The following is a 13,007-nucleotide window of genomic DNA, read 5'->3' on the forward strand; positions in this document are numbered from 1 at the left end:
TCCATCCTGGCACCCAGAGCCGCCAGGAGGGACCCCCGTGTGCCAATGTCCCCAGATGCATTCTGGCACCCTCGAAGCAAAATGGGGTGGGGGATGGGGGGGTCCAGAATTTGGCCTCCCCCTCCGGCAGCTTCTGGGGAAAGAACATGGCCGTGGCCTCCTGCCCACTGCGGGGTGCGGTTTAATGCCGGGCTGGGCGCAGTCCCATGCCCGTGCCTCAGTCCGTGCCGTTGGTGAACTGGCAGAGTTTGTGCTCCAGAGCGGAGATGCGCTTCTCCTGCGCCTGCACCTTCTCCTTCAGCACCCGGATCTCCTCCAGCACCTCATCCAGGGCGGGGGTCTGTGGGGGGGACACGAAGGGTCAGTGCTGTGCCTATGAACCCCCTGTGGCCGTCAGCCCCCGAGGAAGGGGACAGCCCCGGGACACATCCCCATGGGCCAACATCTCTATGGGCTGATGCTCCCGTGGGCCAACGTCTCCGTGGGCCGCTGTCCCCATGGATTGGTGTCCCTGTAAGGGTGGCTCATCCCCTGGGGGGATGAGGGGATACTCACAGCGAGGTCGGCGTTGGAGGTGGAGTGGCTGCGGCGGGGGCCCGGGGGGGGTTTGTTGTCCAGGATGTTCTTCTTGACCACCTTCAGCTCCCGGTTCTTGACAGGGACGTAGCCGTCCCGCAGCGAGATGAGGATGGGCTCTGCATCCTTCCCCGACAGCCACTCGTCCGCCTCCAGGGCCGGCTCAGGGCCCGGCGTGTCGGGGTACAGGTCGTCCTGGAAGAGGTCTGACTGCGGAGACAAGGGGGGGGGAGGGGACAGTGAGATGGGGCACCCAACTCTCCACCTCGAAACGCCATTGTCCCCCAAACCCCACTGTCCTCAGGAGGTGTTGGAGCGCTCACCTTGCGCGGCACGGTCATGACGATGGGCTCACACTTGCGCTCGTGCAGCTTGAAGAACCTGAGTGGGGCGGAGGTGGTTGGGGTCTGGATGTCCCCTCCCATTGTCCCTTCCCCCCCCCCCCAGCCCTGCCAGCCCCCACCTGGCGATCTCACACTTGCTGACATCCAGCCCCCTCTTGGGCATGAAGCCCATGCCGCGCTGCGGCTCCTTGCTGCTGTAGGTGTTCAGGTAGTGCACATAGGGCGCCTCGTCCGTGATCTCAAAGTAGCGGATGCTGCTGTCCCCCTGCAGATATGGGGACGGCTGTCACCCCTCCCGAGCTCTCCCCATGGTGGGGGCGGCGCTGAGGGGGGGTGGGAAAGTGGGGTCACCTTTCCACAGAGGTACACGATGCTGGAGTCGGCGTCGTAGAAGGGCAGTAGGACGCCATTGCTGGTGTCCATCTCCTGCAGTGCAATGGGCTCCTCGAAGTTCTTCTGCGGGGACGCAGCCGGGGGTGAGCGCCGGGCCCCCACCTCCGTCAGCCACACCACAAAGGCACTGCACACCGTAGGGGTGGGGGCACCCCCAGGACCCCCCTGGCATCCCATGCCCCTCTTCTGCTTACCTGCACTGCGCTATGGGTCCCCCCCACCCCACCCGCACACCCAGGCACTGCACGGCACACGGGCACAGCACACGGGGAACTCGGCAGCGTATTTCGGGGAAGAATGGATTTGGGTTTGGGTTTGGGGAGCCGAGTTCCCTCCCGGGAGCATCACTCCATGCGGCCTCGTTACCGGGTCCCACAGCCCCAGCTCCCGCTGGCTCATCCTGGTAAAGCCCGTGGTAAAGATGTGTCCTTCCCGCGTGAAGATGGCCCGCACGGGCCTCAGCCCCTCGTGGGGCGCGAACCTCTCCTGGGGATGGGGGGCACAGAGTCAGCGCGTGGCACAGGGATGGGGCATGGGGGCTCGGATCCATCCCTGCTACAGCTATCGGGTTCTGATGAGAGGTGGGCGCAGGAGGGTCCTGGGGGGGGCACGCGGGGTCCTGGGGGGCACGGTGGGTCACGGCGCGGCCCCGTACCAGGTCCCAGAGGCCCAGCTGCCGCTCGCTCATCTTGCTGAAGCCGGTGGTGAAGATCTTGCCATCGGCCATGAAGATGGCGCGGATGGGGCGGGCGCCGTCGTGAGGTTTGGTTATCTCCTGCGTTGGGCGTTAGCGGGTTAAAGGCAAACACAGAGGCGCGGGGTTAGTGGGGTCGGCCGTTAGAGGGGGGGAATGGGGGGACACGGCGGGGAGATGGCAACGGGGACACGCTGGGGACACTCACCGCCACCACCGTCTGCTTGCGCGGGTCGATGACGCGCACCTTCTTGTCCTTGCAGGTGGTGACCAGGAGGCTGCCGTTGCGGTTCCAGCCCACGTTGTAGATGAGGTCGGTGTGCATGTCCTCCAGCGCCAGCAGCATCTCCCCGGTGCCCACGTTCCAGAGGATCACCAGGTTGTCACAGCCTGCGGGGACACTTGGACGGTGGCACCACGCCGGTGAACCACCGTGGGCTCCCCTTGGGGGTTTGGGGTGACTATCGTTGGTTTCTGGTGGGAGTTGGAGTGGGTGTCATTGGATCCCATGGGAACTGGGGTGGCTGCCATTGGTCCCCAATGGGATTTGAGGTGACTGCTGTTGGTTCCCAGTGAGGATTTGGGGTGACTACCGTTGATCTTCAGAGGGACTTAGAGTGAGTACCATTGGTCCCCAGTGGGGATTTGGGGTTAACCACCATTGGCTCCCACGGGACTTGGGGTGGCCACCACTGGCTCCTGGTGGGATTTGGGGGTGACCACCACAGGATCCCATGGCACTTGGGGCGAGCCCCACCTGCGCTCAGCAGCACGTTGCGGGCTGTGGGGTGCCAGCAGATGATGCCCACGCGCTTGGAGTGCCCCTCCAGCGTCACCACCGGCTCCGTGATGCTGCGCACGGGGACGTAGTCTGGGATCTGCCACACCTGGGGGGGGGGGGGGGGGGGGACACGAGGACAATTAACCTCAGCAGTGCCACCACCCCAACGCACATCCCCATGGCGCAGGAAGCACGTGGTGCCTGGGGGATGGAAGAGGAGGGTGGAGGGGGGGGGGGCACAGCCCCATTGTGCCGCATGTGGCCCCCCCCCCGGTGCTGAGTCGCGGGGAGGGTATATTTAGCACAAAGTGCTGCATCATGGAGCCAGCGGCCGCCGCCAGCAGCACGCACACACACACACACACACACAGCACCGCTGCTAAAAATAGGTCGGTGACACTTTGCAGGCGGCAAAGCAATAAAGCAGTGGGGAAAGGAGGGGGGGGCACTCCGTACTCCCCCCACTGCCCGCCCCTCACCATGACGGTGGTGTCCTCAGAGGCGCTGGCGATGACGTTGTCGTTGTGGGGGCACCAGTCGATGTCCAGCACGGGCGCCGTGTGCCCCGTCACCAGTGGGTGGTTCTTGTCCACGCGGCCCGTCTGCAACACGGGCGGGGGGATGAGCATGGGACCCCCCTGAACCCCCAGCATGGATACAGCACAGGGGGAACTCAGCTATGGGGAAACTGAGGCACAGAGCCCCACAGGGGCGCAGAGGGCAGTGATGCACCTGGGGTCGGGTTGCTGTGTGCCCCTGTGGTGGTGGTACGGGACACAAGGGGGGGCCCAGTCCCTGTGTTGGGGTGGGCAGGATGGACCCTCCCTCTCTCAGGGATTTGGGGCTGGGCAGAAAGTGGACGGAGGGTTCCTATGTCGTTCCAGTTGTCCCCAGGGCACGTCCCAGTGCCTGCCTCAGGGTCAGCTCTGAGCCCCTCATGGGATGGGGACGTGGGGACGAAGTGATGCAGAGCCGTCACCACATCCCACACCCAGAGCACAGCCCGTCACCATTACCCCATCCCCATTACCACCCACGGGGGCACCCATCCCAACACCCCTGCTCACCTTGGCCAGGGGCAGGACCATGAAGGCCCCCCCGCCGCCCGACTCCACGATGATGGCCAGGAACTTGGGGTTGACGGCGCAGAAGGAGCTGTCCCACGTCACCTTGGAGACGCGGATGTCCTCGTACATCTGGTCGGCCTTCACCGGCTGCCCGAAGACGTGCCGGAACTTGCTCTGGCGCACCACGCGGCGGCTCATGGCTGGGGGGGCACGGGTCAGGACACGGTGCCCCCCAGGAATGCACTGGGACCTCGGCACCCACAGACCTCGTGCTGTGAGGAATCCCCCATCCGTGTCTGGGAGGGAGCGTGGGGATGTGGGATGGGGGCATGGGATGGAGCCTGGTGCGGTCCTGGCCCCATAGAGGCATCCGGGGCAGCTGGGGGCACCGGGGTGGGCTCTGGGCACTGACACCCCACGGCACAGTGCCTCTATCCACTCTGCAGTGGGATGTGGCTGTGCCATGCCCTGTGCCAGTGCCACCCCCATGGTTATGCCAAGTCCTGTGGTCATCACTGGTGACAACGAGAAAATGGGGCTGAAAAGAGCTCCGGTGGAGGGGGGATGAGGAGGTGCCATGTATCACCTCGTGTCCCATCCCATAGCAGCGATCTGAGGTCGCCCACGTGGGTCACACACCCCCAGAGCATGGGGAGCTGGAGCTCAGAGCGCTGCGGCCCCGTGTGCAGGGGGAGCACAGATGAGCCCGGTGCTCTGCACGGCCCCGGGGGCTCCAGTTGGGGTCACTCCGTGCCCCCATCACCCCGGGACCTTCCGGGTGCGGATTGAGCCTCCTGGAGATCCTGATGCCACCCCCAGTGCTGCAGCTCTGGGGCGCCCGTGGGATGCCGAGCCCACAGCCCCACAGTGCCCTCTGGGCTCAGCCATCACCGCCGCCCCGCACAGCGCAGCGCGTCCCCGCAGGTCCGTGGCCCTTTGGCACTGCCCAGGAGTCGGGGGGGTCCCCGAAGTGGTGGTACCCCCAGGACAGAGCTCCCAGCACCGGGAGGGGAGGGGGGGGGGCAGCGAGGGGACGTCCTGCAGATCCCATGTGACTCGAGGGGTGCGCAGCTTAGGGTACAGATGGGGACAGGGAAGGGGTGAGGGGTTGGCTGGGGGGTAAAGGGCATGTGGGGGCACACGGGGTGCGGGGGGCAGCGAGGGGCAGGTGCGGACAGGATAGGTGCAGGGGGTGCAGGAGGGGTGCGGGACCGGTGCGCGGGGTGCGGGCAGACGGGGTCGGGGGGGCTGCAGGGACAGCGTGCGGGGTGCGGGCACGGAGCGGGCAGGACACCCCGCTCCCGGCCGTGCCATTACGTTGCCACAATTGAATCCGCAGCGGCCGCTCGGGAACGACCAGAGGTCACTTTCCATTTATAGCCATCTCCCGGCGGGGCCCGACCGGGCGAGGGGCCGGGGGCCCGGGGCTCGCCGCTCCGCTCCCACCGCCCTTCCCTTCTCCCCTCGCCCCCCGCTCCCAGCTCCCCCCCCCCGGCCCGGCCCCATCCCCACCTGCGCTCCGCTGCTGCCCCGCTCGGCTCCGCCCGCTCCCGCGGCCCCGGCCCCGCTCCGCCCGGCACGGCACAGCACAGCGCAGCGCAGCTCAGCCCGGCTCGGCTCGGCTCGGCTCCGCTCGGTCGGGCTGTGCGGGGCGCGCAGTGCCGCAGGGAACAGCTGAGCCCAGCCCGGAGCCGGGCCGGCACGGCCCCCCCGCTGCGGGCACCGGGAGGAGGCGGGGAGGGGGGGGGGGCCGGCCCCGCCTGCCCTTACCGGGCCCTGCCCGCCCCCGGCGGAGCGCTGCCCGCCCCGAACCCACCGGGATGGCGGGGACGTGCTGTGGGGGGGGCGGTAGCAGCGCAGCATCCCTATGCCCCCTCCCCACCCCCCCCCAACCCCGTCCCCCTCTACCCCTCCCTCCACCCCGCCCGCCCCCACGGGATGCTGGACTGGATTTAGTCCCCGCCGGGACTGTCGTGGCCCGAAGGGGATTAAGGGGATCGTAGGGCAGGGGGGAGCCGGGGCAGGGGGGTTCCTGGAAAGGCAGAGGCGATGGCCCCTACAAGGGCACCGAGCTGAGCATTGGCTGAGCTGAGCGGGAGGGGGCAGCTGGACGGCAGCCAAAGTGACGTCCACCCGTCCGTCCGTCCGTCCGGGGGCTGCGGGAGGATGGGAGGGAGGGGGCTGCGGGACACCATCCCATCACAGCACCCCCGGCTCTGCCCCACCCCCAAAATGCCCCGCCGCATATCTCCGTAGGGGGAGGGGGATCCCGGGAGCCTTTAATGGGCAGCGGGGCAGAGGGGGGGGTGGGCTGGGTTGGCTCTGGGTGCAGCCCCACACCAGGAGAGAATTTAGGGCCGGGGTCCTCGGCCCCTCAGTGCATCACCCGGGAGGGGACGGCCGCCCTCTGTGTGGGGACACGGAGCCCCCCCGGCCCCGAGCAGGAGGAGGCAGCAGTCGGACGTCGTCGTCAAAATAAAACTTTATTCATTCGGTAACAAGAACATTGAATCCGCACATCAGTGCACGAGTTCACATTTAAAAACAGCGGAGCACATCGGTCATAAAGTCTCTTGGAGGGGCACGGGGGTGGGTGGAGGGGGGGGGACACGATCCCAGCCGCCGACGGACATCCGAGGGCACCCACGGCTCCGTCCCCGGCCGCAGCCGAGCGCACTGACCTCGCACGTCGGGCGGGGATGTAAAGGCACCGGGACGGGACCCGGGAGAGCGGCCCCGGCCCCGCGCTGCCTCACACGTTCCCTTCCACCGGGGGTCACCTCCGGGATGGGGCCTGGGGGAGGGGTGCGGGGGGGGGGCTGTACATGGGACGACTTCGGGAGGGGAACGGCCGCACACACGCACGCACGCACACCATCGAGTGCAACAGAACACAGTGTAAAAACCAGTTGGACGCGGGCGCTACCCGTCTGTGCAAGGCTCACACTTACAGTACGGGCTGGGGGGGGGGAGCGGGGGGGTAATGGCTGAGATATTGTACAGGAGTCAATGTAAACAACAGAGCGTCCTCCGGGAGGGCTTTGTGAGACCAAAGGAGCGGCTGCTTCGTACAAAATGCCCTTAAAACACCGCGCTCCTCCCCAAACCCCACAGGCACCGGCACAGAGATGGGGTGCACAGCCCCGGGGGGACCCCCAGGCCCCATGGCTTTGGCCATGCACCCCACACTGCCGGGGGGGGGGGGGGGGATCACAGCCCCCAGTGTCTTTGCGATGGTGGGAGGGAACGAGGCTGTGCTGGGGACAAGGGGACAGCACAGCCCTGCAGCACTGCTGCTCCGCAGAGAGCAGCGTTGGGAGGAAGCACATTTCTGCTCTGCAAAAAGGGCACTTCTCCCGAGACAGAGCCAGGAGGAGAAAGCCGGGGACGTGAGGACTGAAACCGTCCTTCACAGCAGACCCTGGGCACTGCCCACCCAGCTCCAAGGCCGGCCAGAGCCACGCAGCACAGCACTCAGGAGCGGCAGGAGGGGGGACCCTCCCCACATCACTCCACAGACTCATGCTGCCTCCCAGCACAGCCCGGGCTGCTGCTTCTCCCACCCCGTGCCCTCCACTTGTGCATCTCCTGGCAGGACCAGGCACCACAGAGCTCAGGGTGGGCCATGGGGGGGAGGGGGGGGGCTGGGGGAGGCCAGAAGCTGCACAACACGGGGCTGGAGGAGTTTGGCCAAAGGCAGCGCCCAGGATTGCTGCTGGAGGGGATGAGAGCTTGCCATGTCAAAGCCACTCGTGGGGGCACAGCCTGCCACCAACAGCACCGAGGATGAGGGAAGTGGAGGTGTTTTCCAGTTTACAGAACTCAGACTCACCCTTTCAAAAAAAAAATAAAAATAAAAATAAAAAAAAAAGGAAACAAAATAATAGTCGACATAGAAAAAAATCTGTATAAATATCGTATATACAATTTAGCAAAAAAAAAAAAAACAAAACAAAAAAAACCAACAAAACACACACACACACAAAAAAACTTCCAGGAAAGATCTCCCCTCTGGGTTTGAGCGCTGGGAGTGACAGCAGAGGACAAAGCTTTGCACTGAGTGGGGGAACACATCGTGTAACAATCACAACGGCCTCTGGGGCGCAGCAGGGTGGGGGGGAGAGGGATGTGGGGCAGCCCCGTGGGGGGAGGAAGGCATGGGGGGGGGCAGAGGACACGATATGGCCATGAACTGGAAGGCCCACGGCAGTATTCAAGTAACAGGAGGGCTCACGCCCCACTGAGGTGTTTGTTTTAGAAGAACAGCCCGGGTTGTGGGCTGTGGGAGGAGCTGAGCGTGGAGCTGGGGGTCCCCGAGCCCCCCATCCCCCGTGCTCCTGTTGGGGGGCACAGGCAGAGCTGAGCTAAGGGACGTGCTGGCAGCACCCAAGTCCTGCATGCAGAACACAGCCCACGAAGGGGACTTGGCACAGCCTTCACAGTTGTGTGGGCTCTGGCCCCGGTGCCCAGCAGCATCTCGAGGCACGGGGGCAATTCAAGTGAGGATGAGGAGCTGGGTGGGAGCGAAGCTCCACGCTGCCACCACCGGGGAGAGGTGCTCTTCTAAAACAACCCGACAACAAAAAGAACGTCTGAGGTTATCCGAGTTGATAAAAAAAGAATAAAAAACCAAAACCAACCAACAGTCCTGCAGTCAGAGTCACGCACGGGACAACCAACCCACACCTGCATGCGCCAGGAACGGTCCAACGACAACAGATATAAAATTAACCCATAAAGTGCATGTTCCTTATATTACACCCGCCCCCGTGGGGTACCACGATCACATGGTGTTATAGAGGGGATTGGTTGTCCGCTTTCTGTCATTGCTCTTTTTGAGTCTCCTCAACGGGTGAGTTCTACCGTGCTGCTGCCGGGGCACTGCCGACACTGAGGGTCCCTCCTGGGGGGCAGTCCACGTGGGGCTGGTGCTGGGAGCCAAGCTGTGCTGGCTGGAGCCGCACTCTTTGGCGTACTGAGCCAGCGGGCGCTCCACCGGCTTGCTCTGGGCAATGCACTCGGCTGTTCTGAGCTGCTCTACAAAATGCTGAGCAGGTTTGGGATCCTGGAGGGCAGGTGGGGACCACGGGTGACGCTCCCCGCGTGGGCTCTGCAAGCCCTGCTCCAGCCTGCCCCCCTGGAGGCCGGGACCCAGGGCCACGCAGGTGAGGACGGGGCTGGCACAGCGCGAGGCCGCCTCCCGCTCTGATAAGTCGTCCTTGGAGAGGTCCAGGCAGTCCAGTTTGGCCAAGGACGCCGAGCGCTTCATCTGGGAGGGGGTGGTGAGCCCCGCGTGTCGGATCCGTGCCTCTATCTCCTTCGCTCGCTGCTTGACCAAGCCGGGGCTGCCGCTGCGCTGCCCCACGCCGTGGCTGCTGGAGCTGTGGGGCAGGCTGCAGCACAGGAAGATGTCTGGAAGGTCCACGTTCCCAGCGTGCTGGCGGCTCAACGGGAGCATCCCGGCTCCTGCAGTGCCACACAGCACTGCCAGCTCATCGTCCGTGCTCGTGCTCTGCTCGGTGACACCCTGCAGGTGGACCACGCACGGGGACGCAGGGCGGGCAGGGCTGGCTGAGGGCGGGCAGGAGGGCTGGGCAGGGGGGGAAGTGGCTCCGAGGGGAAGGGGCAAGGCAGTGCTTTGCTCGCTGGGGCTGTGTGGGGTGCAGGCGGCCTGCTGCTGCTGTACAGTGTGCTCTGGCAGGGGTGGGTGTACCGGGGCTCGGAGAAAGGCCGCTGCCTTCTCGGCGCACAGTGAAGGGTTCAAGTTTTCATCCAGCGGAGGGAGGGCTGCGCGGCACCCATCGCTCGCACCGGGGCTCTCTGCAGCCCTGACTGTGGGAGTGAACTCGATGATTTCGATTCTTTTGGGAAGGAGAGAGGGCAGGGCCGGCTCCTCCGTGCCATCAAACGAGACCACCACCCTGCGCTCCTCCTGCCCCGGGCCGGGCTCCGTGGGATGGGTGAGGGGTGTGGGCAGCTGCCTGCCCGCAGGCTGCTCTGCCCCCGAGGACAGCAGCTCCTCGGAGCCCAGGCCCTGTGCTGCATCACCCTCCAGAGCCAGCTCCAGGGGCAGCTCCTCCGTCCTCCCTCGTGGCAGCAGCTCAGCAGCAGCAGAGTCGTTCCTGGAGTTCTTGCGGGTGGGTGGGACGCAGACTGGGGCCGTGTGCTGGTGCTCTTGCTCCTGCCTCAAGCGCTCCTCAAACTCCAACGTGGCTCTGCGGACAGAGCCGGGGCACCACTTGGGCTCAGGGTGGGCACTGTGCTGCTCGCCCTCTTCCAGCTCTGGCTTACAGGAGGAGAGCTGTGGCGAGGGAGCAGCTTCTTGCTCAGCTTGCAGAGGGTCTCTCTCTTTTTCCTGGTGTCCTTCACTCTGATCCACCCTTTCTGACACCCAGATGGCCTCCATGGGCAGGTCGTGCACCGTGTTCCTCTTCGGTGCTGGGGTGAGGTTGGCTGAACCCTCTTTTTGCTGAGCAGGCCCCGCTCCCTGCTTGATCGACTCAATCTCTGTGATGATTTCCTTCACCGAAATGGCGTTTTCTGAGTGGGACCGTGTGAGGCAGCTGGTGCCAGGCAGCTCAGGGACGTCCTGCAAGGCAGAAACGGGAATTACAAACAGCACACAGCAGCAGCTTAACAACAATGAGGGTGCACTCCTGCAAAGGAGCGGGAAGTGTGTTTGCTGATGTGCAGGGATGGACTGTGAGCACAGAATGATGGCTAGCATGGAAGCAATAATCTCTGGGCCTGCACTCTACATATTCCAGGTTGGATTTCCACTCAGACTGAGATTTAAGAACTGTTATTTTATTGCCACGAACTCTGAGGGAAATGTAGTTAAGCAAAAAACCTGTGTTTTGACCTGAACGTGTGAAAAAGATTGCTCAGGTGGGGGGGAACAGAAGTGCAGCACAAAGAAGGGCCATGCACTGAACTGCTCTGGTTTCCCGGGGCAGGACAGGCAGCAATGCTCCCTCCAGCAGCACTGAATATCTTCCTGCCAAATTGCTGGAGAGAGTTGGCCTCTTCTATTTGGATGAGCCTTAATGCCTCACATGGAGATGGAAACGATTCAAGCAATGCAGGGTGGAATTTAAATAAGAGAGGCTCCTAAAACACAAAGGTCCTGGACATCATCAAACCCCGTGAGACCGCTGCAGGGTGGAAAGCAATAATAAGAGAAAGGCACCTAAATTCAGAGGTTACTGAGTTCTGCCCCAAGAGAGAAGTCAGCCACAACATGCCTAAGTCCATCCCCCTGGGCCTGGCCAGGCTCATTCTTTTTTTCTATCAGCAGAAGCTCTACATCTGCCTCAATTTACTGTCTCAGTGCTGGTGCTTTCCAAGCAGGGAGAAGTGCCAGCTCTGCCCCATTATTTGGTGCATTCCTCACGCCAGACAAATATCCATGCAGGTTCAGGATGCTGGCTGGCCTCAGCTGCCCTAATGGCTCACGTCCCACCTATCCACTCTCCTGATGTGAAACTCAAAAATAAGTTTCTCATGAGAACAGCAGAGCAGGTCAGGTCAAGGTTGGCTCAGCCAGTGCCTCGCACTGCCAGCGAACAGGTGTTTGAGCAAAGAGAGCAGAAAATGACAAGCCCCTCAAAGCAAAGAGAAGGGCAAGCATCTAGCAATCTCTCCCCCAAAGGCTGGAACTAGAAAGACCCCACAGGAAGGCAACCACCCACAGGCAGGCTGGAGCAGCAGTTCCTAAAGCCCCCAGGCAAGTTATTTTAACCTTTTGTTGCTCTTCATCTGTGGAAGAGTCATCTGATGGCTGAAGGGAGTTTCCAGAGCTGTTCCTTGGAGCATCCACACCCAGGTCAGCAGCAGGCAGCACCTCCAGTGCAGGCAGCCTGGCTGCACCATTCCTCCCAGTGCCTTGCTCCTCCGGCCGGGAGTGGGAGCAGGTTCGGGGCCTGCTCTCCTGGGAGAGCTCCACGAATTTCTCCAAAGCACTGAAGAAGTCAATCCTGTCCGTGCTGAGGTCTGTCCCTTCAGGCTGGGAGTTCTGCTGCGGACTCGGTGCATTTTGGTTTGGGGACTGGGGGGAGTCTTTTAAGCACAAAGTGAATTCTTCCATGGGAACCAAGTGCACGTTCATATCAGGCTTAAGAGCATCTTTTTCCAGATCGTCTACCGTCAAATCAGGAAATTCTGTAATTTCCAAGGGGTGCTGGAGTTGCATTAAGGCCTCAGAAGCACGGCAGTTATCGGGGGGGACAGAATCCACGCAGCACCCTGCCGTGCAGCCATTGATGTTGTTCAGGTTCAGCTTGTCCTCCATCTGCTCCACGTGGAAGTCTCTACACGTGAACTCCAGGTGGATCCTCCTCTCCTTCACACAGCTCTCCTGGGTCATGTCTGCATCCTCCAGGAGCTGCTCGCGGTGCAGCTCAGCGGGGTAGATGGGAGACATGGGCTGCTGGTTGTCGTTGCTCTTGGCCTCGGAGATCTGGTCGGCCGAGGTAGTGATCTCCTTCTTGTTCAGCTCCAGCCCTGACTTGCAGATGGGCTCGTGGTGGTCCGAGAGGTCGCTGTCGGAGTGTGAGCGCCACAGCTTGTTGTGCCGCTGCTTGCTGCGGGAAGGAAGGGCAGAGGAAACACTGAGTGGTGCTTTCACACACCAGGGCCACAGCCACCTCGATGTAAGAGGACACAGCCTACAGGAATAACTGCAAATACTGGAGGCAGTGACCACAGCTGCAGCTTAATCTTGTTGTTTCAGGGCCAAACCTGCTGCAGGAGGAGCTGTCCCAGTAACGAGCTGCCTTCCACTAGCTACATCCCACTGCACCCTTCTACCCCACACACACACCCCTACTCCCCAGCAGTACTTTGTCAGCCTACTCATCAAGTTCAAAATCTGATTGCAGACTGGTTATTTCTCAGCCAGCAGCTATTTTCCCATTTGCTCGCAGGTGAGCGGGGACCAGAAGGGACACGGTCCCTGGTCCCGGATGGTGGACATGGGATGAAGTCCCATTTCCCTTATGGCTGCTTTTGAGCAACTTCAGTGGTCAGAAGTGGGGCTCTGACAACCAAAAGCGTGTGGGTATGAGTGTGTTGGGGAAACACAGAAGACATGCTCTGCAGCCAGCATTCAGTCCCAAACACCACCTGTCCTTCCTCAGGAAGGTCAAGAGTTC

At 62.8% G+C, this 13,007-nt stretch overlaps 2 protein-coding genes across 6 annotated transcripts in view; both read right to left on the reverse strand.

Annotated features, from left to right (window-relative positions):
* Positions 1–163: 163 nt before the first annotated feature.
* Positions 164–5,454, reverse strand: CORO6 (coronin 6). Of its 3 annotated transcripts, XM_065731932.1 has the most exons (12): positions 5,368–5,454; positions 3,856–4,055; positions 3,268–3,390; positions 2,765–2,894; positions 2,216–2,397; positions 1,969–2,088; positions 1,680–1,799; positions 1,272–1,376; positions 1,040–1,185; positions 900–957; positions 556–786; positions 164–340 (listed from the first exon to the last, which is right to left on the reverse strand). In XM_065731932.1, exons 2-12 carry the CDS (start codon positions 4,051–4,053, stop codon positions 218–220), a joined length of 1,536 nt encoding a protein of 511 aa, XP_065588004.1. In that variant the 5' UTR covers positions 4,054–4,055; positions 5,368–5,454; the 3' UTR covers positions 164–217. The 3 variants fall into 3 exon arrangements, with proteins under 3 accessions (XP_065588004.1, XP_065588003.1, XP_065588002.1); XM_065731931.1 differs by lacking the exon at positions 1,680–1,799 and having other exon boundaries at positions 5,368–5,452; XM_065731930.1 differs by lacking the exon at positions 1,969–2,088 and having other exon boundaries at positions 5,368–5,451.
* Positions 5,455–7,823: 2,369 nt separating this feature from the next.
* SSH2 (slingshot protein phosphatase 2) overlaps positions 7,824–13,007 on the reverse strand; it is a 68,216-nt gene continuing 63,032 nt past the window's right edge. For all 3 annotated transcript variants that reach the window (XM_065731953.1, XM_065731952.1, XM_065731951.1), the window contains 2 exons: positions 11,597–12,437; positions 7,824–10,444 (listed from right to left, as the gene is read on the reverse strand). In XM_065731953.1, the coding sequence (XP_065588025.1) occupies positions 8,639–10,444; positions 11,597–12,437 (2,647 nt within the window). In that variant the 3' untranslated portion in view covers positions 7,824–8,638. The remainder of the gene's footprint in view (positions 10,445–11,596; positions 12,438–13,007) is intronic.

This window comes from Cyrtonyx montezumae, unplaced genomic scaffold (assembly GCF_038088225.1).
Source record: "Cyrtonyx montezumae isolate F1298 unplaced genomic scaffold, pur_monq_1.0 scaffold_15, whole genome shotgun sequence".
NCBI lineage: Eukaryota > Metazoa > Chordata > Aves > Galliformes > Odontophoridae > Cyrtonyx > Cyrtonyx montezumae.